The sequence below is a fragment of the Taudactylus pleione genome, unplaced genomic scaffold (genome assembly GCF_031769625.1).
Source record: "Taudactylus pleione unplaced genomic scaffold, aTauple2 ptg000370l, whole genome shotgun sequence".
Classification (NCBI taxonomy): domain Eukaryota; kingdom Metazoa; phylum Chordata; class Amphibia; order Anura; family Myobatrachidae; genus Taudactylus; species Taudactylus pleione.
Window position 1 is genome coordinate 622,632 of NW_028284771.1, and position 18,134 is coordinate 640,765.

Genomic DNA, 18,134 nt, shown 5'->3' on the forward strand with positions numbered 1-18,134 from the left:
GTTTCCGCTACAAAATTATGCTGTTTTCATGAAAATCGGTTCAGCAGTTTTTGCGCCAACTTGACCCAAACACACAGACAGAACATTCTTATTACATTAGTATAGATAAACAATAAATCCATACAGGCAAAACAAGTTTTTAATACATTTCATCCTCTACACGCACCTAATCTTTGTTTTATTTTTTTTTGTTCTCATTCTCTAATTAATAAATATATATATTACTTTTTTTACAAATCTCCAAATAAAGGTAACTTTTTAAATCTCTACATCATGCACCAGCTGTAGTCACTCTCTTCTCATTCATATTGTCCTAACATCAACATCAGTGGTTCTAAATCATTTCCCCCCTTAGTACACCTGGCAGCCCATTTCAGTTATTTGCAAAACAATACATTGTAATGAATATAAATCCAATGAGATAAAATGATCAGTTACGACTATATATAAAAGCAATAAATGTGCTGTAAAAAACTATATATATATAAATTGCACATATAGGCCTCATTCAGACCCACTCGCGAGCGGCTGTCCGCTCGCAAGTGGGTCGATGGTCTGCACTGTGCATGCGCACGACGGAGGGAGCTCCGTCATGCGCGAGACGCGACGAGCGAAGGACTTTCCTTCGCTCGGAGTGTCTCATCAAAGGGGGCGTGCTGTCGATGTTGACTGACAGCACGCCCCCTTTGGTGGGCATGCCGGGGGCGTGCCTGCTAGACGGAGGCGTTCCCAAGGGAACGCCTACCGTCTGAAGCCGGCCCCACTGACATCACTAGTGATGTCAATGGGAGTGATTTTGGCTCTGATAGAGCCAAAATCACTCCTGGCCCTGCGGTTGAGAAACTCAACCGCAGGCTTCTGCTCGCAGTTTCGATGGTCGCGATGGTCAAGACCGTCGCGACCATCATCCTGCACGCTCGTATATGCTGTGGGTGGTGACCCACAGCTATACGAGCGTCCAGGAGGACGCTCCATATTAATGAAGGTGGGCCCTGATTCAGAGCGAGCGCTCTGGTCAGAGCGTCCGGCTCTGAATCAGGGCCATAATTCTCACATATTACAACTGAGAAAAAATGTGAAATTGTCAATAAAACTATAGTCCACCTATGCTTTATTTTACAGGGATAGACTTTTTCATTTCATTATCAGGGTCCTACTGTGATACATGGGGTTAGAATTCCCTAGGACACCACTTTCCCTATGTGCCTAATTACCATCTGGATGTCCCACCCGACACTACAAAAAAGTACACTTGCATGTCACACAGTACCCCAGGTCATAAACCACTAGTCTACATATTTAGCACTTTGCTCTGTTCTTCTCATTTGAATGATGGACGTGCTCTAGTGTCATGGTTCCACACACAGATGGATAACTAGGTGCTATCACAATAATGTATACAGATGTGTCCTCATACACCTAGCCACAAAACGCCATGCGTCGAGCAACGCCAGCTCAAGGTCCCCAGTGCAAATCAGCTGTGCCGAGTGTCTTTTTCGCATCTTTTTGCCTGAAAATGTATCTTAGATGCAAATGGATGCAACAAACTGCTTCAAGAGACTGCACTGATAAATGTAATATGTGACTGGTATATATGTGTGCAACTGAATCTATATACTGTATGAAGCACAATGGACCTTGGTGAGGAAGAAAGTCGTGGATGCTTTATGGTTGAACCTCGTGTACAGATTCAGACTCAGTCGTACACAGATTTACTAGTGTTGTATATCAAATGAATCAATGCATTGTCACTGACTAAGGGCCGTATTCAATTATCGGCAAAAAGCCATAATCTGCAAAAAAGTATCGCGTATGACGTCATTTCGCCAGGCGGAAGCTTTCCTCTGTATTCAATTGCAAAGACTTTTCTTGTACTTGGAAAGTCAATTTAATTTAATAGGCGAAAAAATTTCGCCCCAAGAATACCCGGCGGAAAAAAGTGCAGAATTGCGGTTTTGGGGTGCAAAGGTGCGGAAACCACTCTGCACCATTTGGACAGCCCCCAAAGGATAACTGCATAATAAACAAAAAAGCATAAAAAGAGGTACACCCCAAAAAACACTTTGAAAAAGGGGGCGAAAAAAGTACAATGTTGGGGTACAAACTTAAAATCTAGCGAAATAAGCTTTCGGGGGATCTGCAAGTATGGGGGAGGTGTTTTTTTGATTGCAGGTGCTTGCTAAAGGTGCATTTTTAACGCTTTTTAACACTTCACTTTTGCATTTTTTAACCATGCTTGCACCCACTTTCATGTACCCCAAATTTGCTGGAAGGAGTTATTTTCTCCAAAAAAACTGCTAAATGCTATTCTTCACCACTTAAGCAAAGCAAATAGCTCTAGGGGGGCTAATCGGGGACATCTATACACATCCCCAATGTTAGTGCATCTTTTGGGGGGTGTCAGGCTGATTTCCCCAAAACTGGCAGCACTTTTACCTGTTTGAGTTTCGCCGGAACGTGTTTTTGCGTCCTTTGGAATTGAATACAACGAATAGCGGGGGCGCGCACGAAAAGTTTCCGTGGCTAAAACATGCAAAGTCTACGAAATGTGTGGCATGCGAAAAGTACGGGGCTTATCGCGGCTAATTGAATACAGCCCTAAGACGCATTTCAGGATGAAAAAGACGCTCAGCGCAAGCCGAGTCACACGGGATCTGGTGCGCCGAGAAGGGTTGTTTGGTGAGACGGCGCCAATAGTGTACGAGGACAAATCTGTGTGCCCTGTGCAGTCATGTCCCCTAAGCGCCCGGCGTCATAACGTTGCACAGAGTGGGCCGGGCCGGCAGCATCAGTAAGTGCAGCATTCCTGGCTGCAGGGTGCCATTCCAAGCACCTTGCTAGCCAGACGCAAGGATCGAGGGGTGGTAACGGTACCGCCCACGGAGACCTGCTCCCTATGTGATGGCACAGGTCGCATACCCCTAGTTACAGCCCTGCCACTTGGAACAAAATATAGTGGCACAGCCCTGCACAATTATTTCCATTGTCCGATAAATCATTTTCTGTTAAATCACTTGTTAGTTTACCAATCCCCAAGTACAGATACGTTACATCTTCTCATTCCTCATGTTATATATCTTTGCTAGTGATTGCTCTTAGCCTTTGCTGTCCTAGGGCACAAAGCCTACTGCTAAACCCAGCTTAGTCATTTCACAACTAATTGCCCATTCATAACATGTACATTTATGGTGAAAAATGTGGTCTGAACATGAACAAAGATAGCTCCCATTATCCTGCGTGTGAGGTTGACTTATAACTTAATTTACCATCTGCAGTGGAGCAAGAAGTGATATGGATGCTTAAACAATGGGTAAAAAGGCCAGAACATGTCCAGTCTGGCCAACCATGTTGTCAAATTGAACCATAATGATGTTGTTGAGCAGCAGGATCGGCTAGTTTGAGGTCAGAATTAGGTAATGGCAATAGTAGTAAATAGCATCAGAATGTCAGCTCAGTCCAACCTAACAGAAAACATACCATAAAAAGCAGAGGCGTAACTAGGTGTAGCAAAAGTTTGTAAGGGCCCCATAGCAGCTGCAACCCTTGCACCTATATTTACGCCCAAGATAAAAAGTGTTTATAAAACCTGTCATACATGACATAAAAGAGCATGTCTCTTTTGTTAGGAGAGAGCGCCCTGCTCTGTCTCTCCATCCAGGCACTAGGACCTCTGCTGGAGACATGACCTTCGACCTTGTGCACTACTGTGCATGCGTGGCATGTCTGCGCGTCTTCAGCTCCACCCTTCATGCTGGAAGGATGTTCTCCTTAGATTCTCCAGTTACCTCAGTCCCCAGATACCTCAGTAGAGACGGCGTTATGCAGGCCAGTGACCCCAAATAGTTCCACTGCACCACCACCGCTACATATGTACAGAGTCAGCGGGTATATTCCACAAACACGACTGTATATACAGACACAGGTGTGTGCTCCTACCTGTTGAACACCACTTGCACTTCCTTATATGTTCGTGGCTGGATCTGGTGCATACTGTATATCATATTCAGTGCTGTGTACCTGTTATGCATAAACACGGTGTCATCCTGTAAACCTGTTCTGCCTGGTTAATAGACCTAAGACCTGGTTAAGTAGTCTACCGTGTGGACTAACCTCCACCACATGCCGCTGCTCCCTTTACTATCTATAGGGTCTACCAATATCTTTTACACTTAACATAAAAATTCTAAACTAACCATAAAAAATGCATACACAACATAAGAATCCATACACAAATAAGGAGTCTATGCAAAACAAAGAATTCATACATACCATAAAGAATCCCTATGTAACATACAGTATCCATACTTACCATAAAAAAATATACAGTACTCAATATAAAGAATCCATGCTCAATATAAACAATCGAAACTTAACAAAAACAATCCATAATACTCAGGGAGGAATTTTGATTTTGAAAAACTGTTCTTCATTATAAAATGTACAATCTTTTGAGAACTAAAAGACAACTTCATTCTTTCAGGTGTGTACCCGACAAACAGCGGTCATTTGCTCTAGGTGTGCAGTGGTCACTTATCCGATTATTAGGTAAATATTATTGTATAAATAGATTTTTTTTCATTCCAGAAAATAACTATTGTTATTATTGTAACCTATGGCAATGAACTGTAAATATGATATTCAGTACCCTGAAAAAATGTTCACTAATGTAGATAAATCCAGTCTTATATTCTATATACAACTCTATTGAAAAGAGTTAATAATGACTCTTCCAAGGAGGATAAGATGGGCTTGGCACCATTTCTGCACCAGTAAAAAACATTTTGTGCTGCAGTCAGGAATGTAACCTATACAACCGGATGTATAGTAGGGTTGTCAGCAGTGTCGGACTGGGGCATGAAGGGCCCACCAGGAGAATGCAGTCATAGGGGCCCACTAAGGAATTTGCCACTCTCTGAAAGGGGTGTGGCTTACCACCAGAGAGGAGTGGCCAGCCATTATAGTATACTATATAAACAAAAAGTGGACAAATAGGCAGTAGGGCCTGATTCTGAGTCGCACACAATGTTGATGTTCACATAGTTCAGCGATTATTTGCTACTGTGCGTGCATGAAAATTTCAGAAAACCAATACGGCGCCTGCGTAACCCTCAGTGTACGCCCAAAGGTGCTACTGCAATCTGGACAAATTTCGTAATTTAAAAGTAAAAATTTTGAACTTGACATTTAGACTGCTATAGGGGACACTGAGGGCTCTATTCATCATCACTTCATTTATACAAAAGCAGGTGAAAATTATTATTTTCATCTACTTTGGTATAACTTGTCAGTGCTGTTCATTATAAGGTAAGGCAGGAGATGATATCATTGGTATATCCTGTTTACCTTTCATTCCCAATCTATCCCGCTGTACTAATACACTAGTATGGGGACCTAAATTCATCAAGCTCTGAAAATACTAGGGATGTGCAGGCTCAGATAGGTTCGAGTTTGCACGTGGAGTTCGGATTTTTCCCTCCAAAAAAACGGAACTCAGAAAGAGGCTAAACGTCATCTTGCACGGACGAACATCATCATTCCTGGACATCCCTAGAAAATACAAATACAAACTTTGCAGAGCGAGACTGAGGGAACATTCGCCATCTTCAGATGGTATTTGTTCCCACACTGTAGCTGCTTCACTATAGCATTTCCCAACTAGGAGGGGCCTAGGGGGGCACATGCCCCATGTGCAGGATTTGAGTTGGTGCCGTAGGGCCGGCTCCAGGTACGGAAGTAGCGGCAACGCAGCTGGTGCATTGCACTGGGGCCCACTGCAATGAAGGGACCCGCAGCCAGCGGCAATCACAGCAGGCAAGCCAGGTACTCTAATGAGTCAGACTGACTCTTTATAATACGTTAGTGGGTGCTGCAGGAGAAGAAATTAGGTGGTCCGGCTGGAGGAAAGAGGAGGAGTTCCCTCCCTTCCCCTCATCACAACCCCCACGCCCTGCTTGCCATCCCAGTCCTGCCCTGCAGATCACAGTCCAGTCCAGCCCAGCCATGCACTGCAGATCACAGTCCAGCCCAGCCCTGCACTGCAGATCACAGTCCAGCCCAGCCCTGCACTGCAGATCACAGTCCAGCCCAACCCAGTGCTGCCTGCCCCTGCTAATAGTAAATTAAGTATTTTTATTTGTGTGTGTGTGTATATATATATATATATATATATATATATATACATATGCGTGTACATGTGAATATATGTAGGCATTTCTTATTCTATATAAATATATATATATCCAGGCGAAAAGATCAGCGGCACTCCCAGACTTGATTACATTCCGAGCCAGGGTGCCTTCTGCAAGTAGTTGAATATCCAGGCGAAAAGATCAGCGGCACTCCCAGACTTGATATATATATATATTATATACACAACCAAAGTAATCCGGCACTCACAGTAACACAGTCTTACTTGCTCCGGTGCCGTCCTAGTCAGGAGCAGTGTCCTCGCAATATAGATACAGAAAAAGCGACACTTGGAGTATAGATTAAATGCAAAAATGCTGATAGTTTAACCAGTCATATATAATCATCGACGTTTCGGGGACATCTTCTCCTTCATCAGGATAACAAACATATACAATAATACACATAAAAGCTTAAATACCTTACCCCACCGGACATCAGTTCATCTCCTTCGCGCCGACCCAGATCCCGGAAGCGACGAAATCACGTGATGAAGCCAGCACCACCTGACCGGCGCCTCCGTGACGTGATGTGGCGCGCTGGATGATTGTCACATCTAGGCTGTCTAGTTGCCATAGCAGCCCTCTATACAAATATAAAAAGAAAAAAATACAGACATACATACAACATTAACCAAAAAGCACCATAACTTATGAAGGAAAACACCTGCAATTACTAAAATATCCAACAAAATAAATAAAATATCTTGGTCAGCTACCATAATATATCTCCTCACCAAATCGTATGCGGATGTAAGTGATATCGTCAACCTTACATAAATAAATAAGATAAAGTGCTACAACCATATCTTAAATCAAGTGTATTATGTGTAACGAATATAATATACACAAATGCTGTATAGTTGACATAATATGTGTGTATGAAAAAAGACAAATAATATGAAAAAATACTCAACAAAACGTAAATCACAAAAAAACCAATAGTGTATAACGTGAACAAAATTACTGAAAAATCTACGCACTACTTGAAAAAATATAAGGTGAATGCATAAGAGATCATCTATAGATCATACAAAAATAATATTATAAACAAATAGTGCAAAAACATAAAACAACAGACTTCCCAAGCTACCACGTATTACATCCTACTGCTACCTCATACCATGAATGAATAAAAAAAGCTGACTACTGCGAATAACATATATTGACCATCTATAGATACTAACAGAGCCAATATGGGTATTTACCCTAAAAGTCAAGTATAAATCAAAATAAAACCATAAAGTCTAAACACATTTATGAATATTTGTGAATCTACTTAAATGTGTTTAGACTTTATGGTCTTATTTTGATTTATACTTGACTTTTAGGGTAAATACCCATATTGGCTCTGTTAGTATCTATATGACATTGAAAGAGTGATAAGGAACATAGAGGACACAGAGAGGTATAGGGGACACTGAAAAAGGTATAGGGGACACAGAGAGGTATAGGGGACACAGAGAGGTATAAGGGACACAGGCATAGGGAACACTGAGATAGGTATAGAGGTCACAGAGATCTATATGGGACACTGACATATGTATAGAGGACACAAGTATAGAGGACACGGACACTGAGATATGTATAGGGGACACAGGTATAGAAGACACAGAGAGGCATAGGGGACACTGAGATATGTAGTGGGGACACAGGTATAGAGGACACAGAGGCATAGGGGTACTGGGCTATGTACAGGGGACACAGGTATAGAGGACACAGAGAGGCATAGGAGACACTGAGAGGTATAAGAGACACAGAGATGCATAAGGGATACAGGTATACAGAACACTGAGATCGGTATAGGGGATACACAAATATAGAGGACACAGAGAGGCATATGGGACACACATATATATATATATATATATATATATACATACAGTCAGTTCCGTAAATATTGGGACATTGACAGAATTTTCAGATTTTGGCCTCTATTCACCACCACAATGGTTTTGAAATGAAACAAACAAGATGTGCTTTAACTGCAGACTTTCAGATTTAATTTGAGGGTAATTACATCCAAATCGGGTGAACGGTGTAGGAATTACAACAATTTCAATATGTGCCTCCCACTTTTTAAGGGGCCAAAAGTAATGGGACTATCAACTCAAAAGCTATTTCATGGACAGGTGTGGGCTATTCCCTCGTTATTTCATTATCAATTAAGCAGGTAAAAGGTCTGGAGTTGATTCTAGGTGTGACATTTGCATTTGGAATCAGTTGCTGTCAACTCTCAATATGAGATCTAAAGAGCTGTCACTATCAGTGAAGCAAGCCACCATTAGGCTGAAAAATCAAAACAAACCCATCAGAGAGATAGCAAAAATATTAGGTGTGGCCAAATCAACTGTTTGGAACATTCTTAAAAAGAAAGAATGCACCGGAGAGCTCAGCAACACCAAAAGACCCGGAAGACCACGGAAAACAACTGTGGTGGATGACAAAATAAATATTTCCCTGGTGAAGAAAAACCCCTTCACAACAGTTGGCCAAATCAAGAACACTCTCCAGGAGATAGATGTATATGTGTCAAAGTCAACAATCAAGAGAAGACTTCACAAGAGTGAATATAGAGGGTTCACCACAAGATGCAAACCATTGGTGAGCCACAAAAACAGGAAGACCAGATTAGAGTTTGCCAAACAACATCTAAAAAAGCCATTACAGTTCTGGAACAACATCCTATTGACAGATGAGACAAAGATCAACTTGTACCAGAGTGATGGGAAGAGAAGAGAAGGAAAAGGAACTGCTCATGATCCAAAACATACCACCTCATCAGTGAAGCATGGTGGTGGTAGTGTCATGGCGTGGGCATGTATGGCTGCCAATGGAACTGGTTCCCTTGTATTTATTGATGATGTGACTACTGACAAAAGCAGCAGAATGAATTCTGAAGTGTATTCGGGCTCATGAAGTGTTTTGTATGCTCATATTCAGTCAAATGCTTCAGAACTCATTGGACAGCGCTTCACAGTGCAGATGGACAATGACCCGAAGCATACTGCAAAAGCAACCAAAGAGTTTTTTAAGGCTAAAAAGTGGAATGTTATGCAATGGCCAAGTCAATCCCCTGATCTGAATCCGATTGAGCATGCATTTCACTTGATGAAGACAAAACTGTGACACTGGCTGCACCGCGCGTGTAGCGCTGACCGGACGGAGTTAGGTCAGCGCTACACTAACACACAGCCGCCGGCTCCAACAGCTGTGTGTTTGTTTTGATCAGCAGCCAATGAGAGTCTAACAGACTCTGATTAGCTGCTGCTGCGCCCACTGCAGGAGCTGCTCCATCTTCCGGCTCCCGCAGTGGGTAATGGGAGAGGCGTCATGACGTCTCTCCCATAATGCAGAGCGGCCCGGCGGGAGGACAGACGAAGGAGCGGATGGCGGCGGTGGCAGCGGGGATTCAGGTAAGTGTTTTTTTTACATTTCTTTCATTACGTGTGTCTACTGGGGGGGGGGGCTGGCACTACAAAGGGGAGACCACTACTGGGGGCACTACAAAGGGGGGGACTACTACTACTGGGGGCACTACAAGGGGGGGTCTACTACTACTGGGGGCACTACAAGGGGGGGACTACTACTGGGGGTACTACAAGGGGGGGACTACTACTACTGGGGACTACTACAAGGGGAGGACTACTACTGGGGGCACTACAAGGGGGGGACTACTACTACTGGGGGCACTACAAGGGGGGACTACTACTAGGGGCACTACAAGTGGAGGGGACTACTACTAGGGGCACTGCATAGGGGGGAGGGGACTACTACTAGGGGCACTACATAGGGGGTGGGGACTACCACTGGGGGCACTACATCGAGGGACCACTGCTGGGGGCTCTATATAAAGGGCAATACTGGGGGTACTGCATAGGGGGAGAATACAACTGGGGCCACTATTTAAGGGGCACTGCATAAGGGTTACCACTATTGGGGGTACTGCATCGGGGGTGGACTGCTACTGGGGGCACTATATAAGGGGCACTGCATAGGGGGTACCACTATTGGGGGCACTATATAAGGGGCTTACTACTGGGGGCACAAGGGGCACTGCACAGAGAGGACCACTACTGGGGGCACTATATAAGGGGATCACTACTGGGGGCACTGCATAGGGGGGATCACTATTGGAGGCACTACTGGAGGCCTGCATAAGGGGGTCCTCTCCTGGGGCACAGGGGGGCCCTGCATATGGGCACTACGACAGGGGGCTGCCCCTAATCTTTATTTTTACTTTACATTAATCCCATATGGACCCGCCTTCTCCCTGGAACACTTGGGGGGGGGGGGGGCGCCGTAGCATGCACGTTCTTCGGGCACCCTGGCTACACGCTACTCCTCTGCCAGGGCCGCCTGCATGCATTTGCCCCCCAGGCTAAAAGTGGCCAGCCAGCCCCTGTAATACAGAGATTGTTTTTGATCACTAGCTGCTACATAACAGACAGGCATAACAGGCACATTGAGACACACATATTGTATAGTAAAACAAAGATGTATATGGATACACAAGATGAAATAGGAATATATGAATAGAGAGTGTAGATAAAAGTGTAAAAGCATCACCAGAGGTGATCACAGGAGCGGATGAGTTGTCCTGCTGGTAAGTATAAACTAACTTGGACATGACAGCAGCTTTTTATTTTTTCTTATTTAGATGCACAAACCCTCAATAGTTTATCTAACCCCCCGCTACCCCCATCTAGTGTCTGTCAGTGTGTGTGGTTAGTGTGTGCATGCAATGTTTATTATTATTAGAATTATTATTAATAATAATAGTTTTATTATCAATCATCTATATCAATCTATCAAATATATATAGCAATATATTTATTATTAATGTCATTTACTTACATAGAGCCAGCGTATTCCATTACACTTTACAATTGCAATCAAAACAGTAAAAAAAACAAAACTAGGTAATAACAGACAGACACAGAGGGCCCTGCTCGCAGGCTTTGTCTTGTATGCTAAAACTGTCTGCATTTCTGCCCTTCACAATGCAGCACTTTGCGCACCTGACAAATTTGTTCCTAACTCAGCCAATGGTTGGGGAAATTTTCCATATACTTTAGAAATAAAGTGAATTTTGGGCCTGATTCAGGTATGTACGCTATTCCCATATTTACACAGTTGAGCAATTATCGGGTGACTTTGCATGTGTCATAGTCACGCTGCAAACACAACAAGGCACCTTTACCATGCTGCTCGAAGTGAGAATGACCTCGCAAAGTGATTGACAGTCAGGGACCGTTTGGATAAAGGGGAGTGGTGGCAAAAAATGCAGCCGTGTCCCAGACGTGTTCAGGGCGGTCACACACTGCGCCTGCGATCCCGTATACAGATAAAGTGGTTCCGGCATCTCAGTTCAGACGCCCATTATGTGCGACCATAGGACTGCTCAGACGGCCGATTATTGAATGATCTGCGTCGGTGGCTGCGTATGTGTACGTACATGCTTGGATCTGCGAAGCTGCTGGTGGGCATCTCAACACATTCCCATCTGGCATTAGCATATAATGTAATATAACTTAATAATTACATATAGAAAAGGAATTGTGATATAACATAATAATTACATATATAAAGTTAATGATTTTACATAAATCTTTATATTTCTGATTATAGTTGGAGACATCAGCAATAACAAACATTGAAAACAACCTGCTTTTAAAATGTTGTTTGTATAACACAATGATGCATTGTCAGTACGTTACTCTTGCCTTTATTCTAAATGTAAGTTTTTGTCTTTAGGTTCTATTCCAGGACCAATAGTATTTGGAGTTGTCATAGACAGTAGTTGTATTTTATGGAACTTGAATGAATGTGGGAGTAAGGGAGCATGCTGGACCTACAACAATACAAGTATATCTTACAAACTGATCGGCATCAGTAAGTAATATCTGTGTTTTCAAGTAACATAATTGTGTTAAACAGTAGTTCTACAGTAAGTAGTATAACACACAAACATTATATGGGCCCTCAAGGCTTAAGGTGCGTACACACACAATGATGTAAGTAATGAACGATTTTCGTAGAACGATTTTCGTTCCGTTTTTCCCTTGAAAAAGTGAATGAAAATCGTTTTACAAAGTAATTGGTTTTACTTTACTTAATAAACGATTTTCTGTGTGTTGAAGGAAAAATATTGCAACTTCTATTGAAAATCGTTCAGTTGGCCAGTCTGACTGAACTACAAACTACAATTGACAAACATGAACGCGCATAAACGATAATCGTTTATCGTTTTACACTGAACGATTTTTTGAATGATAACGACGTCGTTATAGTTAAATCGTTAAAAAAATCGGTGTGTGTGTACGAACCTTTAAGCTGCATACACACACAACGATTTTGTTACCAACGATTTTCTGAACGATTATCTGTCAGATTATCTATCAGATTTTTTAAAGTGTAATGAACGATTTTTTTGAACTACAAGCGATTTTTGCATATTGCCTTAATGAAAATCGTTCAGTTGACAAGTCTGACTGAACTACAAACTACAAATGTGAACGCGCATGAACGATAATTGTTCATCATTTGACTCAGAAAGTGAACGATTTTTTCAAACGATTATCGTTAAATGATATCGTTTAACGATAATCGTTCAAAAAAATCGTTGTGTGTGTATGCAGCTTAAAAGATAAAAAAAGTTGTTAAACGTTTTCCAGCTGTGTCCACATACACCTATCCTCAAATCATGGCAAATAGTACCGTTTGGCGCCACACAGATTTTACCATGGTGGAGCGCCTAAGTCATGCCATACTACTTATGCCATGGTTTTCGCGCCATACTTCTCATGTCCTACTTCTCATGCCATATGGTACAAAAAGGATGGTGAATGAATCTGTATGTACAGCAGGGCTGATGCAGAATAAGCACTAAGGGGTCTATTTGCTAAGCAGTGTTAGGAGACAGAGTGAAAAGTGATAAGGAGCCAGCCAATCATCTCCTAACTGCCATCTCACAGGCTGTGTTTGAAAAATGACAGTTGGGAGATGATTGGCTGGCACCTTATCACTTTTCACTCTGTCTCCTAACACTGCTTAGTAAATAGACCCCTAAAAGCCAGTTAGCATACAGTATCATACAGTATCTAGCGTGAAATTACTCTTATAGGGGTATTCAATATGGGTGCGATAACATCGTTTTTTGCGTTAATATCGCACTTTTTAACGTTTTTGCGTTAATATCACTTGTTTTAGTTTTACACCGTATTCAATTTCAAAGACTTATCGCAGTTTTGAAAAGTCTTTGATAAAAAACGGTGATAACTTTTCACCATTGAATAGGTGTCGAAAAAAAGTGCAGAATTGGGGTTTAGGGGTGCAGGCTTAAAAAAAATAGCCTGCACCCCTGAGATTGACATTTAAAAAAGAACTGTGTCAAAAAAAGTTTAAAAAAAAAATAGGGACACCCCAAAAAATTAATTAAAAAATTGGGGTGCAAAAAAAAAAAAAATGGGAAAAAATTGTTAAACAATAGGCAAATAGGTTCAGGGCTATTCTGCAAGTATGCGGTAGGTGTTTTCTAGAATAGAATTATAGCAGCAGGTGCACAAATGCAGAATTTTTAAAAACTTACTTTAGGGACATCAAAATATGCTAGTACCCATTTTCATGTACCCCAAATTTGATGGGACCACTTAAAAAAACAAAAAAAATAACCTAAGTGCTCTTCTGCATCACTTCTTCAATGTTGGGAAAAAAACACCTGCTGCGGCTATTTAAAGCCCCGACTTTCAATTAAAGGCTAAAACGGGGGTATCCATAGTGTTCCCCCATGTTGTTACAACTTTAGGGGGGTCTTACAATTATTTTAAGGAAAAATTCGTAACTTTACGCAAATCCAACTTCGGAGTTTCCCGTTTTCGTTAATTTGATATTGAATACGGGGATAAGCGGGAGCGCGCACCATACCTTTACGCAGAAAAAAAACTCCGATATGAAACGTTAACTTCGCCAGGGAAGTTAACCTTTCATATTGAATACCCCTCTTAGTCTAGAAAATGAACACACAAATTTGTGTCTATACAGACTTGCGTGTATTTGGCACTTACGCCTGCTTGGGAATGGAGAGGTTGGGCTCATGAGCATGTTTTTGTCTTACACAAGACGGAGAGTTGTTTCTGCTGTGTGAGAGAAGGTTTTTTTTTTTAAGTTTTATTGATGCAGATTTTGCAAGCAAAAACAAATCACCAACTGAAAGAATATGAGATGAGGATTATGGGGCACATAATTTTACTGTACTATATTTCCTGTGTATAAGATTTCTTTGAAGATCCTAAATGGAAGGAACCATTCAGAGTAACATATCTAGAGTACAATTTAATGTTAAACATGTAGGGGCAAATTCAATAAATTACACGTGAGGTTTGAGTAGGTAGAGATGCGACCAGGAATAGAGGTGCGAGCAGGAATAGAGATGCGAGCAGGAATAGAGGTGCGAGCAGGAATGGAGGTGTGATCAGGAATAGAGGTGTGATCAGGAATAGAGGAGCATACATGAATAGAAGTGCGAACAGGAATAGAGATTTGGGAAGGAAGAGATGTGAGCAAGAATAGAGGTGCAAGCAGGAATAGAGATGTGAGCAGGAAGAGATGCGAGCAGGAATAGAGGTGTGAGCAGGAATAGAGGTGCATACAGGAATAGAAGTGCGAACAGGAATAGAGATTTGGGCAGGAAGAGATGCGAGCAGGAATAGAGGTGCGAACAGGAATAGAGGTGCGAACAGGAATAGAGGTGTGAACAGGAATAGATATGCGAGCAGGAATAGAGGTGTGAGCAGGAATAGCTGTGCGAACAGGAATAGCGGTGCGAACAGGAATAGAGATGTGAGCAGGAATGGAGGTGCATACAGGAATAGAAGTGCGAATAGGAATAGAGATTTGGCCAGTAAGAGATGCGAGCAGGAATATAAGTGCAAACAGGAATGGAGGTGCGAGCAGGAATGGAGGTGTGAGCAGGAATAGAGATACGAGCAGGAACAGAGTTGTGAGCAGGAACAGAGTTGTGAGCAGGAATGGAGGTGCAAACAGGAATAGAGATGCGAGCAGGAATGGAGGTGCGAGCAGGAATGAGCAAAGATTTCCTTACTGTAATTGATGTTATATGCACTGGGCATATGTCGCAAAGCCTGAATGGTACCCTGCATGTAATTGAACCGGCCCTGTTATGTCTGTCTATATGGAGAAATGTAGATAATTATTTGTAATTGTCATACAGTATCACATTGGATTAAATTGTATTTTAGCTATATTTGCCTGGTTAGAATAACTACCTCTGCTAACTGATACATTTCAGCTTTTGTCAAGTTATGGACCATAGAGCAGTTTGTTATGGTACTGCCTACTTCATCTCATGCACATCCATTTTTACTCAGTTTGAGTAATTAACAAATTAACAATGACTGACCCCCGTTAAATGCACCTAAATTGTGATATCTACAAATTTAGCTACTTACAGCACCATATGACACAGAATATACCTTTTTGAGCACTTATTGCTGTGTAGCATTGCTTGGTGGCCTCTCCATGTTATAAAGCCTTTTTTTTATTATTATAATTATTAATATTAATATAATTAATTAGCTAACGTATTTACTTATTTTGTAGAGCCTTCCAAAAATGTAAAGGTATCCAAAAAAAAAATCATTTTCCTTTGGAAAACATCATATGAATATTATTAGAAGTCAACTCAATGTGTATTTGGTGACAATTATAAAGACACACTATGGAGGTCTAACTTTAGGCGGCAATAGACCATCGAACTGACTACCGTTTGTTTTACATAGACAAGTGGGAGCTGCAGATTTACTAATGGTCGGTTTTAAAACTGACCAAAATCTCACCGTTAAAGAAAAGAAAACCTGCCCAAAAAATAGACCTGCCTGCGGCAGGTGAGTTTAGATGAAGCACTGTAAAGTTCTCGTCATTAGGTTAAACATTAAACAAATGTTTAAACATTTTTAATTTAAAAAACATGGGGTCTCTCCCCCCAAATCCATAACCGGCCTCGGCCTCTAAGCATAGGTTGGTATTGGAAAATAGGGGAACCAGCTGTGGGGATAATGCTATAGCACAGTGTGGGGTTCCCTGCCATATTGTTAACCAGCCCCTAAAAGCCCAGGGCCCTTCCCCACGCCCCTGGTGAAGGTGGGTGCTGGGGTAATGGTAATTAAAGAATTAACTAATTATTTTTACAGGTGGCCTACAAGTCCCAGCAAGCAAGCCTAACATGGCATGACGGCACTTGTTGAGCCACAAATGCCAGCATGCCCAGACATTAAGGGCCCATTGGAACCTGTAGTCCGACTTTAATAAATATATTATAAAACATGACACACGCACCGAGTGTTGTATACAATTCAGAAATAAACACTCTCCCACACATTCTTCTTTTTCTAATTTATTACTATGACCCGGTTCGCTTCGTGCCATGTAGGCATCCACACGGGTATTGGCAAAACAAAAAATGCAGAACTGTCCCTTTGGGGGGCTGTGACAAAACTAATAGAGTTACTTGCGGTTACTGGGCCTGATTCAGACCCGCTCGTGAGCACTGAGCGCTCGCAAGCGGGTCGATGTTGGCCAAGTGCGCATGCGCATGATGGAGGCGGCTCCGTCGTACGCATGCGCGGGACCCGAATAATGGCGGCCAAGCCGTCGTTATGGGTCTCGCACCTAAGGGACAGCACGCCCCCTTTGGTGGGTGTGCCGGGGGCGTGGCTGACCAGACGGAGGCATTCCCATGGGAACGCATTCCGTCTGGGGCCGGCCCCACTGACATCACAAGTGATGTCAGTGGGAGTGCTCTTGGCTCTGATAGAACCAAAAGCACTCCAGGGCTTGCTGCAATGAGACCCTACCACAAGGGTCTCGTCGCAAGCCCGATGGTCGCGATGGTCTTGACCATCGCGACCATCATTTTGGCCGCTCGCTATAGCTGTGGGTGGTAACCCACAGCTTTGCGAGCGGCCAGGAGGCCGCTCTTAAATTCAGAGGGACGGCCCTGATTCAGAGCGAGCGCTCTGTCAGAGCGTCCGGCTCTGAATCAGGGCCTCTGTCCATAGAAATGAATGGGGAAACGCTGATTTAAGCGGGACTTTATTGCTGGCACTTGTGGTTCGGTAACCGTTGGTTTTGGAATTTATTCCAAAACTGATGGTTAGTAAATGTACCTCTAAATGTATTTTACTTTGTTTTTAAATTGCAAAACTGAAAAATGACTTTATTTTCTCTCATTCAGGTGCAGCCAGCAAACTCATCACAATTATATTCCTTTTTGTTGCATTTTTTATTTATAAACCTCCACCGAGTAAATCTGACTGTACACAAGACAACAGCAAGATCATATCCTCAGATGCACTTTAATAGAATATTTCACGCCAAGAACAACAGACCATTATGGACATATTGATGTATATAAATGATTTTGTTAATAAAGCAAATCATATAGAGATATAATGTGCTTCTTCCTTATAGAAACCAAATGGGGCTAAGTGAATCAATGTGGATAAAAAAACTCTTCTTTCTTTTTATGGGATTTATTTTATGGGTATATTAACCTTTTCAGGTTAGTTCTTGCATACTTGCTGAACTTTTTAAAAAGAATTTCAGGGAAGTTGTGAAAGCAACAGCGAAACATATGCATGCAGCACTGAAAAGGGCTCATATCTGAAAAGTGTGCCATAGATGTCACCATCTTGGTTGGTGTCACTGAGTAGAGCACGCATCATCCACACTGCTGGGGTAGGCTGGTGGCTTCCCAGCAGCTCCTGGAGCGATGGGCAAGTCACCCAGCGCAACGATGTGGGCGTGGCTCGAGGTCACGCCCCCACAATGGCACATCAGGGGGCGTGACCATGCAGACACAAGGATACACCCTCATTCGCTCGCGCGCTAGGGATATATGAGTGCCACACTGGGTGTCACCACACCTGG

At 42.5% G+C, this 18,134-nt stretch overlaps 1 protein-coding gene across 1 annotated transcript in view; it reads left to right on the forward strand.

Annotated features, from left to right (window-relative positions):
- The window catches only part of SLCO4C1 (solute carrier organic anion transporter family member 4C1), a 113,624-nt gene extending 95,988 nt beyond the window's left edge, over positions 1–17,636 (forward strand). The window contains exons 11-13 of the mRNA XM_088444656.1: positions 4,481–4,545; positions 11,943–12,080; positions 17,440–17,636. Of these exons, the coding sequence (XP_088300782.1) occupies positions 4,481–4,545; positions 11,943–12,080; positions 17,440–17,564 (328 nt within the window). The 3' untranslated portion in view covers positions 17,565–17,636. The remainder of the gene's footprint in view (positions 1–4,480; positions 4,546–11,942; positions 12,081–17,439) is intronic.
- The last annotated feature ends 498 nt before the right edge of the window (positions 17,637–18,134 follow it).